The 18,936-nt window shown below is 42.5% G+C and overlaps 1 protein-coding gene across 2 annotated transcripts; it reads left to right on the forward strand.

The window, feature by feature from the left end:
- The first annotated feature begins 16,932 nt into the window (after positions 1-16,932).
- On the forward strand, positions 16,933-18,628 carry LOC105274207 (uncharacterized). 2 transcript variants are annotated; one of them, XM_011317125.1, is made up of 3 exons: positions 16,933-17,139; positions 17,195-18,406; positions 18,564-18,628. In XM_011317125.1, the coding sequence occupies exons 1-2, from the start codon at positions 17,007-17,009 to the stop codon at positions 18,400-18,402; spliced, it is 1,341 nt and encodes a 446-aa protein (XP_011315427.1). In that variant the 5' UTR covers positions 16,933-17,006; the 3' UTR covers positions 18,403-18,406; positions 18,564-18,628. The 2 variants fall into 2 exon arrangements, with proteins under 2 accessions (XP_011315427.1, XP_011315425.1); XM_011317123.1 differs by lacking the exon at positions 18,564-18,628 and having other exon boundaries at positions 17,195-18,534.
- Positions 18,629-18,936: the final 308 nt, after the last annotated feature.

Consider the following 18,936-nt stretch of genomic DNA (forward strand, 5'->3'; position numbering starts at 1 on the left):
TATATTCTCCCGGAAACAACGAGTTCAGTCTGAAATATTGAGTGCAAAGAGTCGATTAATGACGTCCTTCAACTTCACGGTGACTATGCAGGAATACAATCAATCGGATTGGCGGGTTTGGCTTCAGCTGATGGGTGAATAGTGAAAAAGAAGGGTGAGTTGATCACGCGAGATTCACTCGAAGCGAAATTTCATGGAGGACACGAGGGTCGAATGGCCTCGATAATTGCGAATCGATCGTCAGAGAAATGCCGAGAGATAAAATGTTTTTTTCCACCCACTCGATGGGGGGTGGTAAAAACTAATGAGCATTTCAAGAGGTGAAATTCACCATTTGAGTCATCAAGATTGTCAAAATAAATTTCATCGAAGGAATTGGAGGGTGAGAACTTCAGGTGCAGTTTGCACTATTTCTTATCCTCCGGTATCGATTTCTTTCCACCCCTATCCGACAGTTCCGAGTGAAATCCAATGGGAAAAGGGACAAAAGGGGGATGAAAGGTTAGAGAAAAGGGGAGAAATCGTGATCTTAGAGGGGCGTCGTATCGTCGAGCATTACTTTTATTCCGTGTCATTTGAGCCCACACCCTAAACATACTTCTACCACCCTCAAACGTCTCTTGTATACAGTGGTTGCAATAGATTTTTCCCCGAGTGCTTCTCCACCCCGATCTTTTACCCAACGACGTAATTGCTCTTTTCTCAGTGAAGAAAAGAAAAATGTCCATTAAGCGACATCTCTATTCCCACCAATTACGAAAGTACGACATGTCTCCATTCGCGTCAATATTTTTTTTATGTTTTTCAACATGAAAATTATTTTTTAAAAAAGACATTAACCTACCGCGCCATCTATCCGAAATCTATCCGAAATCTAGAATTGCGGGGAATTCCCTGTTTTGTTAATATTCAATGTGATTTGAGGACAGTAATTTTTTAAAAATTATGAAAGTGTGCTTAAACTTTTTTTTCGAACTTTCAGCATTTTTTTTAAATTCTCCCTTTTTGATGGTGCTTCAAGTATCACAAACGTGAAAATTTAATCCTAATACGGGACTATTCTGGATGTCCGTGTCCTAACCCTCAATCACTGAGAGCCTCTTACGACTGGTGGATACGATACACCGGGGAAAATTCTTGGACGATCATGAGAGAGCATACGATATCAAATATGCAGAGCGGTCGAATCTACGGTTATACGGTTGTACTACAGAATATGAGGGTCTTACCACTCGGTTTATGGCAGTCGTTTTGTCAAGTAAATCTACTCTAAAATCGTTACCAGTAAATGGTCTAGACGCGTACCGATTTTTCAATAGTCCCCATTCCCATTTATCCGGAGCGAGTGCCAGGAAAAAAAAATACTAAATAAATAATAGCGTCATTGTGCTACCCCCTGTCCACGAGTACCGATAAATGTTTAATCATAGCGTATCCACCTTCGATTTTACTGACTCATTGCAATGGAACTACTCGAACAATTTAATGAGACGCGTGATGGCCGTCTAACACGACTTCCGAGTCTCATCTGTGCGACGTAACCTATCGGTTATTTGAATAATAAATGTATGAGCGCATGACGGTCACGCTAGCCATTGCCATGTCACTCGAAATGTCATGTTAGACCTTCAGACTTGACTGCTGTACCACGAAGATATAACAACCCCCCAAAAATTGATTTCAAATTTCGTGCCGCATTGAATTTTAGACTAGACCAACAGCGCCCTCTCTAATTTAAAAAATTGATAAATAAAAATAATCATTACTCAATGACGCTATTCTCAACCGATTCTTCAACCGAAAATATTGACTGATCAAACCGAAAAATGACGGAAAATATCGAGAATTTAAATAAGAGAATCAGTCTCCAGAATCATCAAGTCTGCAAATGATACAAGTGGAGTTATGATTACCGGTAATAATTTCAGTTTAGCATCTTCACACAATAATTTTCCCAATGGCACATTGCGAGCGATAAAGATCGAGTATAAGTTTGTTATATCTCAAGGCCCTGGCGTCACACGGTCCGGCTTCTGTCTGACTTCCGTGAGAAACTTCCGAGGCAGGACAAAGTGCTTGCGTACAAGTTCCCTACGTATTCTCCAGTGTATTTCTCCTTACCTCGTTTCCCGTCGTCGTAGGAGATGTCTAGAATACTGCAGTGCGCGGTAATGTATGCAGATTACACTACGACGTTGCCATTACGCCACTCTCTACCCACCCCTCCACCCCCCCTTGCCCCCACTATTATTTATTTTTCTTCTTTTTTTTTCCTAGTTGTCAGATTCGTGTGTCTCTCTCGAAGGACGTATGGCACAAGTGTCGGAATAAACGCCTCTCAATTTTCGTCATTTATTCATTCGCTTTTTCCCGTACTTCAATTTTTTAGAAATCCACTCACGCGAAATGCCAACCCAGAGACCAAAGGATTTTTTTTTAAAGGCAATTATTGCAATTATCTTTCTTTCAATTTTCTAGACAAACTCGAGATGTTGAATATCACCTGCAGTCCCGCAGCTGCTCGCACACATGCTCACTACGATAATTAGGGCTTCATTATGCAATAATTGTTGGAGTTATTGAATTATTTTAATTGTTTCGATTTGTTTTTTTATTTATGGAGGAAAAATTGAGAGAAATTATTTCGAGAGTTGCATCAATTACTTTAGCGAAATTGAATTAACAAATTCGATTGAAGTTTGAAATCGGTTCAATCGATTTTTGAAGATGGAATAACCGGAAATTTCAGGTGAAAAATAAATTTTGTAATGAAATATTTGGAATCACGACAATATTGGCCTGAAGCACCGCAACTCGTCAGAAGCAAACAGTTATAGATATATTGTGGGTGGCCCCGGCAGGCAAAGAGTAAGGACAGTTCAGAGAGACGGAGTCTGGCAGCCGCAGATTACTTAGGTAATTGGTAAATACGAGGGGTTCACCTTGCTCAATGTTGCTGCTCGGTTTCCCTGTTACGGGGAGTGAAAGAGGAGAGGAGGGAATTCAGTCCGTCTTCGGATGCCTTGTGGCTTGGCGCGCGTCTCTTATCCTGCGGGCTTTTCCACCCCACGTCCAGGATATTCGCTTTAAGGGGGGAAATGAGCCCTAAAATTGTTTAAAACGCTCGAAAGGGTCGCCCCAGTGTTTTCACCCTCGTTGGGAATTTCCCCATTTTTTTTTTCACCATTCCACATTTTTTTTTGCCCCAGAGCAACACGACAATAATTTTATTTTGATGATTTAAAAAAAAATTTCACAAATTGCATCAATTTGTGGTATTCATTTTCAGAAGGTGTAGAGAATAAAGAATAAATAAATCGATTAAGTTCCTCATACCGCACAATTCCCCACGTAAATCATTAACGCTTGTACATCACGGTTGTTTTACTAGAAGCAAATACATATATCACACGGTTTGTCCGTGGCTTAATAATAGGCTCCAACGGCACTAATTGCAAAAAGAGAGGCACCGAGAGAGGCAATACTTTCACCCCGTTGTACGCGTGCTTCTCTCGATCGTATTTAGTCCCCCTCGTACGATTAAAGCGCAACATAGAAATCACGGGTAAACGAAAATACCGAGGCGTGGGATTCTAAACAGAGGCATGTGAGGACTTCCACTCATTCTGGTTACATTCGTGTATTTTAATTTTTTATTGCCAAACGAGATGCAATTGTTGGAAAAAATCGCGGCGCACGTAATTATTGCGGAAATGCACCGGTCGAATTCTTGGATAAACGATCGTAAATCGAGACGGGGGAGTTCGGTATTCCAGATATACCCGCTGACTGCGATATTTAAATAAATTTACTATTGACCGATTGAGATAAAATTGGCATTTTTTACGCGATTGTTTTATCGTTATCGAATTGGCTATTGGTTTTTAGGAATTTTTAATGAAAAAAATTGAGTAAAAATGATGAAATATTTAGAGAATTAGCGGGATCTTTATGAGTATTACTATTTTCCAAAATGCCATGGGATTATACAAGGGGTGAGATTTATACGCGCGTGTCTGACAACCACTCTTCTTATTCCCTGCGTTGCATGTCGATGCAAGAGGGTGAGTGTCCAGCTCATCTAGCACCCCTGTTATACCGAGTGACCATTCCCACAGCATTACAGAATATTTCGTACCCACGACACGTACCCCAGGACATGCCAGTTTTATCCCAGTAATAGCAACTCAGAGAATCACTCCTCATTCTCCCAATACGAATGAAATCACGATAAATGCACAAACAATCCATCAAAATGGACTTTCTAATCTAGAAATGATTGTTCACGAGTGAAAAATTGAAACGGAAGTCTTTTAATTCGATCTCCCCCCTTACCACCATAAATATCGGAATATCGCGGTGGATGGCACGATATCGTTGTATTAAACACAATAAAATGAGGAGTAAAAAAATTAAATGCAGTGCCCTGAAGACGATACGTAGTTTTCCAGTCGACCGAACGTTGGACTAATGTTCGCAGGGATTCAGACTCTAAATAATCCACCAGACAGTAAAAGGATAATGACCAAAGCTGTACCATTCCACAGTGTATGGATCACGGAACTTGGGGATATCGTGTATTGGTTATATATACTCGCTGTACGGAATGGCTTCGACAAAATTTATATTACAACGAGATAGGAGGGGATGAAAACACTCGATATTTTACGAGTTGACGTCGAAACGTCGTATCGATACGATGATCGGGTACCCCGGTATTATCCGCAGATGAACTCACGGTTTCTTCGATGTTACTGCGTGCGAAAATTTGCAAGCCAGCAATTTATTACGCGAGGCTAAATTACGGATATATTCAATGTTACCAATTTCTCATTGGCCCTCGACTATTAGAATTTTTTAAAAATCCCCCAATGGTTTCAATAATCTGACAGCCCAATTAACGTGCATTTTTTCTCAATGCCATTTTCGCGGATTTCCCCCTCCCCCCAAACGCTAATTGCTCAATGATTCCGTTCGATAGCACCTGGTGCTCGATTTTTCATCAAGGTCAATCACACCCATGCCAGTACATAAAGGTACTCACCGTAGAAGATGCCGATGCAGTAGTTGGAATACCATCGATGACCCCAGCACGCAATCTTCCGCAGTAGAGGAAGAGAGATAGATTTCCTGATTGATGCAACCCTGTAACACACGTTCTCCAATGGCTCTCCGATGCGGCCATGAATCCACGGGTTTCAGCATTTTTTCACGCCTCAAATCACTCCCACCTCGGTGTTATCTTATAACCGATAATGTACCCTTTCAACGCCTGCAAATAAAATAGCAAACACTCCATGAGTACTTAAATATAGAATAAATATTAAATAACGTCATGACCGTAAATGGCTCTCCCCTAATTTTCCTGTTTCGCTGTCAAACATTGAAATGGATTTATTTAATCGATTTCCATTATGAAAATTATTTCGTTAAAATCCCGGGTAAATATTTCCTCTCAATGTCCTAATGAGCGCAAAACGTGAGCAACACCTTGAGAATGTGTATTGACTCGGGGAATAGTTCATGCGGAGAAATCATCAAAGACGACAGAAAGAGTTTCTCATCGGGCAGTAAACGACCTCTCAGCCCCGTGGAAGAGGTTGAACCGCGCCCACTAGTCTCAGAAGCGAAAAATTCAAGCAGACAGTGAACTAAGGGAAGCGTGCATCGGCTCCCGACACGGAACGTCGATCCCCAGTTGGTACATACACACCAGGGATGCTGCACATACTCAACACACGTAAAATATCGTTGGTGTTGGTAGCCATGTGTTTATATCCACTCAGTGAGAGAAAAACGAGAGAGGCAGGAGCAGTTCACGAAGGCACAAAGTGTATACGTGCCGCTTCCTCACCACTGCCAATCCCTCTGTCCCTCTTCCACTCAGGTGTGCCAATGCTTCTTTTTTTTTTTCGCTTTTATTTTTGCCATTTTTTTTACCGAGTCGCAGGCGAGAGACTCTCCACTTCTCCAAGCAATTTTGCTGAGTCGCGCGAGAATGGGGATGCCATGCCTTATACGTTAAACCCATTTGCACTGATCGATCTTCGGGGGTATTTTCAAGGCAGCCTGTCCTATCCATTTCATTCTGCCAAAATTTTCGTTAAATGTCGAAATCAAACAATTGTCTATTGAATATGGTATCAACCTCGAAAATTCATTGCGAAGAATTAATCGGTCTGTTAAAATTAACCGAGAACCGAGTTACCCGGTTGCTTTAACGATTCCATGAAGAATAGCATCACGAAGAAAATTGGGTCATTGCCTGGGGAATGAGTCCCGGGTCATTTCGTGTTTATGGGAAAAAAGTACTATTTCACCCTCTAAGTTTGTTCCTTTAACGGGGGAGAGTGTAATGCATTGTGAAGTGTTAATTAAGGGGCTCCGTATTCCCAGGGACTTGGGGAGAAAAATACGAGGACGTGAGATGACGAGAAGAGAATATGTTGAATATCACGAGATGACGGAGACCAATAACAAAAATATCTGTCAATGGATTTAATCAGTGACTAAACGATAACCCAAAATTCTGGATATATTCCATAACAAACAGGGTGGAGCACCCGTAAACCTTCTAAAATCATCCACGAGAGGGTGAGTATACCAAGAGCCCAAGCCACACTGACCGTACTTCATTACCCAGGAGCCCCTCGGCCTCCACGGGTCATTCGTTATCATTTTTACAACTGCCGGCCATTCAACAATGTCGAATAAAGTCCGTTAGGTATTGCCGGACGAAGACGTGACGCCACACTAGGGAATTTTCCACTTCTGATCTAATTCCAAGGAGAACACCACAAATTACGATAATGTTGTTATCGACGTCTCTTTTTTTCCTCGCAAAAAAAAAAAACCAAGAAACCAAAAACATTGTTTTACCGACATTAAAATTTTTTTCAAACAACTCCCTCTGATTATCGACTCCCACTCAGACCAAATGGTTGAACCATTAAAAAAAAAATCGAAATAGGAAGTTTAATTTGAAACGTATGCGCAGTAGTGGTCGTTTAACAAGGCGAACTCATTACCATTCGTCAATTTGAGGTACACTCGGTGCGGTAGTGACCAATGGCTCTCTATTACGTGTAATGGCCAACCGCCCTACATCAGTCACCGTGTCCCTCACGACTTCAGTGAACATTTCTCAGTATGTTGAACGTTATAACGGCTTCAAGTCGATACGAGGACACCCCAGACCCATTCCCCACTCCCCCATGTCATTCCAAACTAATTCCCGCCGCAAAGAGCATACCCCAGGACACATCCAATATCTCACCAATGAACCTCAGACTAGGTGAGACTACCCACTGAATTTAAGCATTAAACCATAATCAAAGCCGATACTGTAGCCCCAGTATAATATACCTTGTGGGAATATCGTTGGTCGAGATGACCTTCGCTGGTCGTACGGTGTGTTGAACAAGTGTGGGATCAAACGAGTTCCACTAACGAGTTGACAAATCGTCTCTGTGGGGCTCGTGCACCATCAGACCCATAAGCCGAGAGGGGTCATCCTTTTGAGGTCGCACATCACCCAGTGACTTTCGTTCTCCATGGCAATCCACCGATGTTCCCTCTGGTCCCTCTCCCAGGAGGAACTGAAGAATTGATTTCTGCGGCGACTGTCTCATTCACGCGTCACGTACAGATGATCCCCGTCCAGTCGTGCAGAACCCCACGGATACATGTAAAAACTCATACATCCCCGGTGTTCATCTTCGTTCATCTGCCGTGAATTCACCGTCGAGAGGATCACCCCAATGATCCTCGTCATTCACTCGGGCATTTTCAACTTGTACCAATCCATGCCCCCCCGAACACATATAACCGTCGCCTGTACCATAGGCGGCGATGTACACCCTGTTATTTTCCACAGGGCAAATTATCCCTGGATATATACTCAAGGAGGGATAGTCTACCACTGCTCTCAATGCACTTGCCGGCTCTTTTCAGTGGTACGCCTATATCCATCTTTACTCTTCTTCTTCTTCAGATGTATTACCCATAGTTGGGCCTACGGAAGAAGTAGCATCTTCGCGCACGTATCTTGAGCCACCACGCCGCATCAAGGCACGTCCTACTGAATTGCGGCTCGAACCATTCCTTTATTTTTTAACATTTTCTCTCTCTTTATTTTTATTTTTTTTTTCATTCTTACTTCTCTCTCTTTCTCTCTTCATTTTATCCATTCGGAATTTTATTTTTCTCCTTCTCGCTGTCTTTAGCCTTCATATACTTCGCACACGAGATATTTCGAAGTTGCACACCGGGAGCAACTCGAACATTTCAGGGACGACTTCGACATATAACTAGGAGAATTCACTGACCGTGGGACATGAACGGGTATGAGACTCCCGGGATACGATACACCGATCTTGATGATGATTATGGTAAAGGAGAAATGGAAAATTAATTAATACCGGGAGTTTTCTCATGGAGGCAATCTGAGATGATGCTGGGGATAATCGAAGTACTTGGAATTCCCTTCTATACTGCACCGATTGAAAATTTTGTTAAATAGCTGTCGGCATTTTCATTGAATTATAACCGCAGGTAAAATTTATCACGAGATTATTTGATTTTTCTTTTTTGAAACTTAACTCGAGGATTTTTGGGTAAAGGTCGGTTATTTCGAGTTCTCAAAATTGAAAGTAACCACCACATGGTAGACATTTGCCTTTTCTTTCTCCCCGGGTTCCCCCAATGGGGGAGAACGATAATTTAGCGAAAACAGTTTATCCGATTGGTGTTAGTGGATGCGTGTGCCCTCGGATATTTCTGTACATGGAGTATAGCACGTGTGTTTAGAGTTTTTACCCGAGGCACTTGCGTTATCGATACTCATGGCATTTTGGCCTGCAAGCTCCTGTCAGACGTCGTCTCTATCCTCGTATTTGACGTCATGCAGCATTTGTCATGCCATTTTTTACCAGACACATGAGTGACGATTACCAAAAATAGATCATAGGAATATTTAAATCTACTCTCAAACCATGATTGATCGATTTTTACCGAGTATTATCCTCAAGACGACACTTGACAAAACAAATGTCACGATATGTGGGGTCTTCCGAGAGTTCTATCAACCTGACAGACACAAGTAGTACCCGATATAGCAAGCAGGAAGCAAATGATTCTCTGATACGTACCAGAGCGTTCTGTTTACTCGGAATCGCTTTATCATGTCTTAATTCGGAACTCTAAATATTTACGAACCGCGTGATCATCCACGACAACGCGGTTAAAAGCCAAATGGAAAGTGTCTATTGATTCTCGTACCAATACTCGATTATTCCTCAATGATCGATTTTTATCTCAAGGATCGATCAGAGAATTGCGTATATCCAGAAATTTCGAGTGAATACGGACCATCTCGTGAAAATAAAAATGATGGATAAACAGCTGACATTTGTTTAAATTCCCGAGTGACTCGATACAAAGGGTTAGAAACGAAATCAACAAGAAACAACAGTTGTGACGTGAGTGTATTTAGGAGTAGGCCACTTGCTTCCTCGGAGAGTGACACTTTGGCTAAAGGGGCTGTTTCTCCCTTCGGGTATCTTGAAGGGTTGGTAATATCCCTCGACCCTCATCCCAAGATCACCGTTAGTTTTCCAAAGAATAAAAGGGTTGTACGTCCCTTGATTGGCCGGTACGTTATTGCCTGTCGATTGTTGGCATTTCAGACGTTATTAAATTAATATAACAGGGCACAGAGAGGTAAACTCATCGTGAAGATGACGAGGTTTGGGGGTCCACTCGTGTGTCCAGTTTTATCCTTTTATTTGGAAACGTCAGAATTTTCCCATGGGGATTTTACTGAGGAACGTCAAAAACCCTTTTCACCTATTCTCAAATGTCAGACACGTACAGCGGCACATGCCAAGGATTTATCATGACCAGAAGTGATGATAATCCGTGAGCAATCGAAGGGTGAAATTCAGTAATTCCAGAGGAAATTTTGGATAAATCATAATGCGAAATGAGAGGATTCAGCCCGAGGTGGAAAATTAGGGCTTCCTGTTGTCAAATGCATTTAACGTTCAACTACAAACGGAAACTTGAAAGTTTGCCTCGGGGCTTATTGAGGTCTTGTGGAGTTTAATTACCCGGTAAGTAACGAGGGAAAATTGAGGGGGATAGTATAATCGTCGACGGTGAAAAGCTCGAGGACATGTTCATTGACGAAATAAAATTACATACGATGCATGCATTACATATATTCGACGTTTATGCGTTCGTGGCATTTTTTAAAATACTCATTTGCGGCTCAACGCAAGAAATAACACCGCGTTTAATTAGAAATGGTCAAAGAAAGGCAGATAAATCACCGAGGGACAAGAAATTAACGAGACAGCTAGAATCTAAAGCCACCTCTCCACCTATTCTAATAAAATATATCGGAGCAATTAACTCCCTGAATATTCTCGCATCCGAACACCACCTGATCTATGCCCCCCTCAACACTTCTATACCACTTTAAATTACTTCACGTTCTCGATTTTTCAGCTCGTGAAAACAATCCCCCCAATTCATTTACGACTTCCAACACAACCATTCATCAAGTCCCATTGACTATTAATATTTTTTCTTCATATATCGATCGATATAATATTGAATAAAAATTGGACAAAGTGTTTATTCGAATAAACAATTTCTCTTCCTTTCATCAATCTTCAATTGACAATTTCGTACAGCTTCACCGGCAAACTTATTATCGCAATTACACTGGGCATTCGTAATGTCATAGAGCGATGGGGAGAGGATAAAAGTCTGATAAAGTTGGTCCCCGTACGTGAGACGTGATCACGAAACACAAGAGTGTGGGCTAGTGGGAAAAAGTGTTGGTTTTTCGGTAGAACGAGAGTGGAAAGAGAGTGGAAAGAGAGTGATAGACCCCTTTGGTAGATCAAAGCCATCCCCGGAGTTGAGATCAATACAACCAGTGGAAAAGAGGGTGAGGGGGTTGTTGGTGGGTGAAAGCGGGTGCCCGCACCAAAAGAAAAAAGAAGCAAAAAAAAAAGAATATATAAGAAAAAGGACAAGTGCGATAGCTTGATTGAGGGCATTGGGCATTAGTGCCTTTCCAAGTTGCCCACTCTCTTCATAAACATGTCACGTAGGACCTCTCCCGACGATCGGAAGCCAAAAGGGCATAAATAGAGGCAATTAAGACCCCGGGATTTGACCACTCAAAGAGACTTAGCAAGAAGCTTCCAGAATCACTTCTCTCGGTAGGTGTGTGACTTGGAAGTTTGTTAGAGAATGACCGATGGAAATTCCTATTCAATTTCAAGAGGTTCCAGGATGATCCGGGGTATTCAATCTGTGATAGCTATGGGGTCGTAGTATTTCCGACGGTGAGAATGAGAGCAATTTCCCACTCGAGGCGAGGTTATACCGGTTAAATATTAACGGGATCGTTAAAACAACGCATTTGCGGTGTAGCGGAGAGGACTATGGGGACGAGGTGTCCAGTAATTTGTATCCGTTAAATATTTATGGCAATTGCCAGTTCTCCTCATTAATTTGTCTAAACAAAATTCAATATATCTGTGATTTTGATTTTAAACGAAAAATCAGAAAATTTATCCGTAAAGTTGAAATCTTCACGCACTACTCTCTTCAAGATTTCCATCTTCAACCCTCGCACGGACGGATGATCATAAATCCATCTCTCCTCCCCTTGGCCAGTGTCCACCATGTACACGTGAAGATTGTGCCGGATAGTTGGTGGTTTTAAGGTTGTGGGAGAGCTTATAAGTCGTGTAGCGATAAAACTAGGAGTATGTAAATGCTGGTTTTACATATCCGCCCAGCGAGAGATTTACAAATCGATTGGACTGCATATCCAGGGGCTGATTTTCCTCCTTTAACCACCAAGAGGGATGGAAAGTGGTTTTTCGTTTGTATCGGGAGAGAAAAAAAGTTACATTTGAGATTGTTGAGGTCTTGAGTCGAGAACTACACGATAAAACACAGAAGGTGATATTTTAATGGCGTTGGCAGGGGGAAAAGGGGGAAACCCGCGTGCAAGCTAGCCCAGTCCTTCGGGGTCGTTGAGTAAGTGGGTGGACTAGTTAGGATGGTTTAAGGACAGAGAGCATAAATTCTCGATACGAGGGATGACCCTGATGCACGCGAACTTCCAGGATCCCCTTTTTTCACATTGGTCTGCTTTTCCCTCCCCGAGAGAGGAAAAGCTTCTAAGGTTGAAGGTGAAATGCATTTCAACATTATTCTAGGCAAATTCATGAAAATCCCAGGGTCTTGGTGAAGCGAAATGATCAAAAGACTTTTTTTCAATTCCAGGAAAATCTTCAATCTCTCCGAGAGTCTGACAAAAAGTCGGTTGGTACATCAGGGCAAGGATGGTTCTATTTTCATAACGGCTATTCCGATGAGAGATTGAAGGGAGGAATCATGCACAAAGAGGAAAGCTACTTGCTTTCGGCCATCGGGTGTTCAATATTATCGCAGAGTAAAGGAAAACCCTTGGATCAACGGGCGTACACTGGCAACGTCTAAGTCATCCACTTGAATCACATCCATTTCTCGTATATGGCAAGTGAAATTATTTTTCGTAATTATTCATCCACACCGTCTCTATTATTTCCACAACAAATTAAACAATTCGAGGAGTGAGTGTGAGAGACATTTATAGATCCGAGCTGTGGCATGTGCGAAGATCAGGGTGAGGAAACATACCGATAGAAAACGAGTACGACAGGCGTTGGAAACCGTCACCTGCTGGACATACCCAGCTGACATACCGAGCGCCCCTTGAATGCCAGTACAAGTCACTAAACCCATCTCCAAACCCGTGTTTCACCGTTCATCGGACACATTCCAAGATTCCAAGACGTTGCCATCAGGTGTCCCACAAGTACGTGATGGCTCGTTCCACAACCCCAAAGATTTTCTCAGTCCTTCCAAGTTGATCGATTATAAATCAGAGGGTTGGTGAAAACAAAAGAGCAAACATTCATTTGATGGATCTCTCCAATTTTTTTTTTCCTCCTCTCCCTCTCCCTCTCCTTCTCACTCTCTTTCTCTCTCACTCCACCCTTAGGTCGAGGGATAGACATTGCGTGTAGCAACACTTGGTAAATGTCCCGAGAATAAGGACAACTCGGCTTGATCGATGAGTGGCCCGTCAGTTGGCAACACTTTTAATTAAACTCAGCCCTCAAGATTAACTCACCCCAATTTTCCGAGGCTCGTTGGCTGTTATAATTGTTTTAAATCTCATACTTCCACCCTCCTGGCAGTTCCAAGGAGAGTGAAGAAAGGAGAAAAAAAAGCCACAAGAGGTTGTCCAAGGGGTGACAGATATCAACCTCTTGTTGCTGTCTTGCTACCGTCAAAGCGACATTAATCTCTCTTTTATTCTTTTAATCTCTCACCCTCCCCGACAAATTCACTGCCATAACTCCTCGATTCAAGAATCCCGGTACCATCAGTACCGTCAGTGTTTGACCATTTTTCGGCCAACGAGTGTTACCCCAAAGTCCAAATGTTTGAGCTGAACGAAGGAAGAGCCCTGGGATGTGGTGAATGTAGTAATTGCACCGTTGGCTAAGTTATAGACTATTCTCTCACGAATGGCCCACAGGCATCATCCACTCTACCTTCCCCACCACCGAGGGATATCACTGGTGTAACATTCACTGGGTTCCATGTGCTCATAGCAAACTTGTTACCCACAAACCCTCAGTACGTAATAGCGTTACTGCATATTGCTCTTACAAATCCATCCCCCAGGTGGAGTCAATTCGATCTCAACATCAACTCGGACATATTCATTAAGTAAACGGTGTATTGATTAAACACAAACTCGAGTGAATGCCTCATCCAGTACGATCCAAGAAGACATTTCACCACGAGTACTCCCTTGCCCTCCAAATAATCGAATACCAAAAATAAAAATTTATAAATAATTCCCCCGAGTGCCAGTGTACCATCAAAGTGGCCAAATTGATAAAAAGAATATTTATCACAGACGCTGTCCAGCACACCAGGGATATTTTTAAATTCTCAAATTGAAGCCGCACAACAATTCTAAAATACCCAGTCTCATTGAGGTCATGAACTTGAAATAAAAATTTAAATAAATCATGCAAATTTGAAATTCCCTCAGTTGTTTCAAGCCCTTACTCTGAAGAAAGATTATTCCCCAAGACGTTTTACCGCGTCATCTCCGTCTCATCCGGACTGTCAACACAGCGCATTATGAATGCGAGCCAATTTAAAATTCATTACAAGAGGAAGGCGAAACCCAAGCGCAAGAGCAACTCTACTCCCTACCAACTCGGCTTTTCCCTGTCACTCGTTTAATCTCCGGGTGGGGATAATTGTTCGTCACTGGATGGAAGCCATTGAGTAGCGAGAACAAACCCACTTCTCTTGGAGGGGTTGAGAAACGAGAAGAAGAGCAATCTCTTTGGGCGCCTTGTTTATTTAAATAATGTACATGAAGGAGAAATGGTATATCTGGAGATGGAAATGGATGACTACAAGGCCTCGAAAATCCGCTTGAAAATTTGGGGTGAACGAGATATAGACCAACTGTAGATGATACCTCTAATAGGGCGTGTATTCAATATCAGCTGTCACTTTAAATGTTTTTCATTTTAATTTTGCTACTGCTGTCTCAAAGACACCGCAAACCCATTCATTGAATTTTGACTATTTGAAAAATCTATAAATACGCGGCATCGAGCATGTGTTCACAGCCCCCAGCATCTGAGTCTATATTTATTTCACCAAGATACGAAATTCGAAGTAGCTCGAAATTTGCACTAGGAAAATCAATTGAAAAATTGAAATTTAATTGGGATTTGCGAATGAAGAAATGATGCGTAAAGAGGCGAACAATTGCCTGGGATAATTCAATTGACCGAGGGTTGAAATTCTATTCAGATTTTTTTTTTTATCTACCCAATGTCGACCCCTCGTCGATTGTACCGCCTAGTCCCATCAAACTCAAACTGGAAAAGCTGTACAAGCGCCTTGTCCCATTTTGCAAGTGTCGTCGGTGCGCCGGGCTAATTTGTCAGTTGTCGAGTTAGCGTCCTCCCGAGGATTGAATACAGGGTGGTTTCAGGGTAGAAACCGGGTGAGGGGTTCTAGCTCCATCTCAGAGTATAATCAACTGGTGAATATCTGAACTACCTCCGAAGCTTAACACACCCGGTGGATCCGGTTACTTGACTGTTTCAAAATTTTCACTTAATTTCCGACCCCCTCAAAAATACCAACAAATTATGTACAATTCAATTCCCGATAAATCGCTCCCAATTATTCAACCGCTACTTGAAAATAAACACTAGCTTGGAAAAAGAAATAGTGAATTATTGGAGTGCAAACAGAAAAGAAAAATGCCATCAACGGAAAATGCCAAGACATCCCATCAACAAATAAAGACAAATAATTCCGACAAGATAACTTCGTAAATCACGAGATGTTTTGACACGTCAGAAGCTCGAGAAATAACAGGGGGCATTTGTTCATACCAGAGAGGAAAACGACGTGGATACGTGACACTGTGTTACCGAGGTAAAAGGTGGAAACGTCACGTTCTTACCCGTTTGGCCTCGCGGGAACGATGTCTCAAACGATCACGATTCCTGGGGCAAAATATCTTATCCCGACTGAAACAGGAACAGAGAGGCACGCACCTGCAACTGTCGTGTGTCCCTGTCTTAATTTTTTTTTTCCTCTTTTGGCTCGTGCCTCAGAATCCCCCGGGCATGGGAAAATATGGGCCCAGAGGTGGATGGACCCATGGGGGCGGCAGTGCGACCCACGACGATTACTTTGTCATAGGCAATTTATACAATTGGCATGGACATAACCCTGATATTCGACACTGGGGAGTTTTGAATTTATGTCTCTACTCCAGAAAAATTAGACGAGTCCTCTAATCTAAAGGAAACAATTCCAATAATTCAGTAACGAAGTAACTCATCCAATAGCATGATTAATTATCAATTTATTCGAAGAATTATCAACCTCAGGTTGAAACGTCAGAGGAATTTTTTGTAGGCAATTAAATTTCCGAGAGAAAATGTCTCTTGATAATTTTTTGTCAAATGGATAGTTCTCGGAAGAATGGATGTTATTCAGATGATTTTGAAAATGGATGTGGCTGAACGGGTTGGAGTGTCCAAAGACATCAACATTCATTCATCTTGAGTTTTCTCCTGCCTCGATTGGTATTCCAAAAGCATTCGGTGGGGATCCACACGGCATTGGGGACATGTGTCACCCCCAACCCCCATTATTTTTTTTTTCCTCCACGAGACCGATTGGAAACGGAGGGAAATAGCCCTTTTAAAATTGCATCGAGTTACCACCGTTAGAGGCACGTGTGTTTTTTTTAATGTCCCCCAGAATTCTTACGATAACGCTACCTTAAACATTTATCCAACGGTTATCAGACTACGTGGCACGAATGACCACGATCCATTTTCACTCTGAGATATTTTCACGAGTATTTTATACCGAGCCACCCCCAAATTCTCCAGGGATTTTTCTCCTATGCTAAAGAGCTAAATTGTTTGGAGGAAATCACGAGTATTTATGAGAGCTGTTTAAAAATTTGAAATGTTTTTTTTATCGCCTATTTTTTTAATAACTAACGGATAAAATTATCAACAAATGAATACCATTGGAAAAAAAATCTATCCCAACACCACACTGGCATTGTTTTACCCCCAAAACGACACTGAAACTTTTCCCATCGATTTCTGGGATGAAAGAGTCTCCATTATATGACCCTCGCCCCAAAATCCCCGGAGGCGAAAACTTCCTCCAATGATTAACCGAAGTTAAGACCACTGACGAGTTCCACATACGTCAAACCACGATAAAGAGACCGCCGGAATTTACTCACCCCTAGAAAACAATAGAAGGCCTGTGTCTCCCTGAAGTGCCACCCTGTCGACGAAAATCTGTCTAAAATCCAAATTGCCCGTGTGACTGAACCGAGAGAGCCCTCCAAAATGAGTTCCATCAGATATTTACTCCCTCCAATGATGAGAAAGAGCTTCTCCACGACTTGTACACGTCTCTCCGAGACTCCAACGACCCCTGGAATAATCTCCAAGCTGAAGAACATATTCTCCGGTGCCTCAGGTAATGAAAATAACGCCTAATCACCCCAGAGTCTATTTCCTCCTCAATATTCTAGAGAGCATCATGAACCAGCAGAGAAGAGCTCTGAATGTCGATACATCATCCCCGAAAATCCCCGAAGACGGCCTCAATAAACCCCAGAAGAGGGAAACAAGTGGGTTGAAGAGGAAATGGGGGGTCAACATAACGGACAGCTCCATTGAGAAGGAACTCCTCGAGGAGCACACACCGAATTTCGTTCTCAAGCAGAAATGGGGGGTTAATCTGTACGAGCCAATTAAACCAGAGAGAAAAGACCCAAGACAATGGATCCCTCAGATACCCCAACGGGAGATAAAATCATCAGATCTGACGTCAATACTGGAGAGACAGTTCATGGACTCCATGGAGAATCAGAAAGTACTGGAGATGAGGAACGAGAATCCTCCACCCATTATCGATCCTGGGATTTCTGTGGTCCTACCACTTGACGAGGTCCTCGATCCTCTCAAGCCAAGTAATGAGGAATTAGAAATTAAATCACCAATTGCGTTTGGAGAGGTTGAGGAGGAGGACGCGGAGACCGAGACACATCTCAAGCCCGAGGAGACGAGTCTGGAGGACAGTGAAGAGGATGAAGTTGCTGCTTGGCAGGAAGTGATGGCCCGGACAAAATTGAAATCTGAAGAGTTGGCGATGAGCGCCAGGAAGACGAGAACTAACCCACAGGACAGACTGGGGGACGAGAGATTCTCCATTCTTCCAGAACCCCCAGCACCCAAGCTAGATGTAGCTGTCATGCAGCCCCTGGACTCCAAGCTCCAGGAGTTTGTGGCTCCTAACGATATTATACTGGATGTCAGGAACGTGCTGCATCGTGTGGACTCCAAGAAATTTCACACCCTGAGCTTTTTCTTTCTCTGTCTGTCGATGGAAGAGCGTGATAGATCTGACGATATCCAGTACCTTCCCATCAATATTTTTGATAATGCTGGTGACGCAGAAGAGTTTGAAGAAGGCTTCGAAGAAAAGGAAGAGGATGCTGAGAGTTCTGAGCCCCTGAATGCAGTGGAATTGGAAAAAAACAGTGAAATCCAGGATCTTCAGAAGATCGTCGAGGAGAAAATCCCGAGGATGACTGATAAGGCGAATGAGCCCATGATAAAGGACGTTGATGATTACGTCAAGATTCCTGGGGATCCCTATCCCTTCACGAGAGAGTACTTCGATAAATGGCAGATGACTGATGGGAGTTCCTTCCATCGTGGCCATAAACATGAATAATTTTGTACTCTACGAAATTTTTTGAAGAGATTCTATGATATTCGTCCTTTTTTTTTACGTCAGAATTTGAAATAAAATTGAATCAATATTGAAAAATGTCCAGACGCTTTGATTACGATGTAAAAACACCAATCCAAGACAATTAATTTATTTCCCTCCAGATACCTCGAAGAGCCGTGAAATCCCAGCGAAAAAATCGAGAGAGGAACACCCCTGGGCCTCGCCGAACTGGAACGAAGAGCGGAAGTTACCAACTGACAACAACGAAAGAAGGGTGAAGACCATTGATGTAGAACGTACAATTCACCCGGAAATGGATCCAACCAACCGCAGTGTCCCACCCCTGACCCACCGTGAGTTCATTAATTCTTCTCGTCTCCTTCACCCCTCACTATCATTGATTTTTAGGTGTTGGCAGAGCTGTGCACAGACTCCTCTTCGGTATGACCGAGGAAGCCCCAGCAAGTGCCCAAGAATCATCAAAACTATCCAGAAAACCGAGAAGTAATGGCACAAAATAATTTACAAAGAATA

Source organism: Fopius arisanus, unplaced genomic scaffold, assembly GCF_000806365.1.
Source record: "Fopius arisanus strain USDA-PBARC FA_bdor unplaced genomic scaffold, ASM80636v1 scaffold00010, whole genome shotgun sequence".
Classification (NCBI taxonomy): domain Eukaryota; kingdom Metazoa; phylum Arthropoda; class Insecta; order Hymenoptera; family Braconidae; genus Fopius; species Fopius arisanus.

Excerpts from the sequence above, each read along its gene's own strand:
- LOC105274207 (XM_011317125.1), top strand. The coding sequence starts at position 17,007 with ATGAGTTCCATCAGATATTTACTCCCTCCAATGATGAGAAAGAGCTTC. Across the intron at positions 17,140-17,194 it reads CATATTCTCCGGTGCCTCAG|AGAGCATCATGAACCAGCAG; the intron begins GTAATGAAAATA and ends TCAATATTCTAG.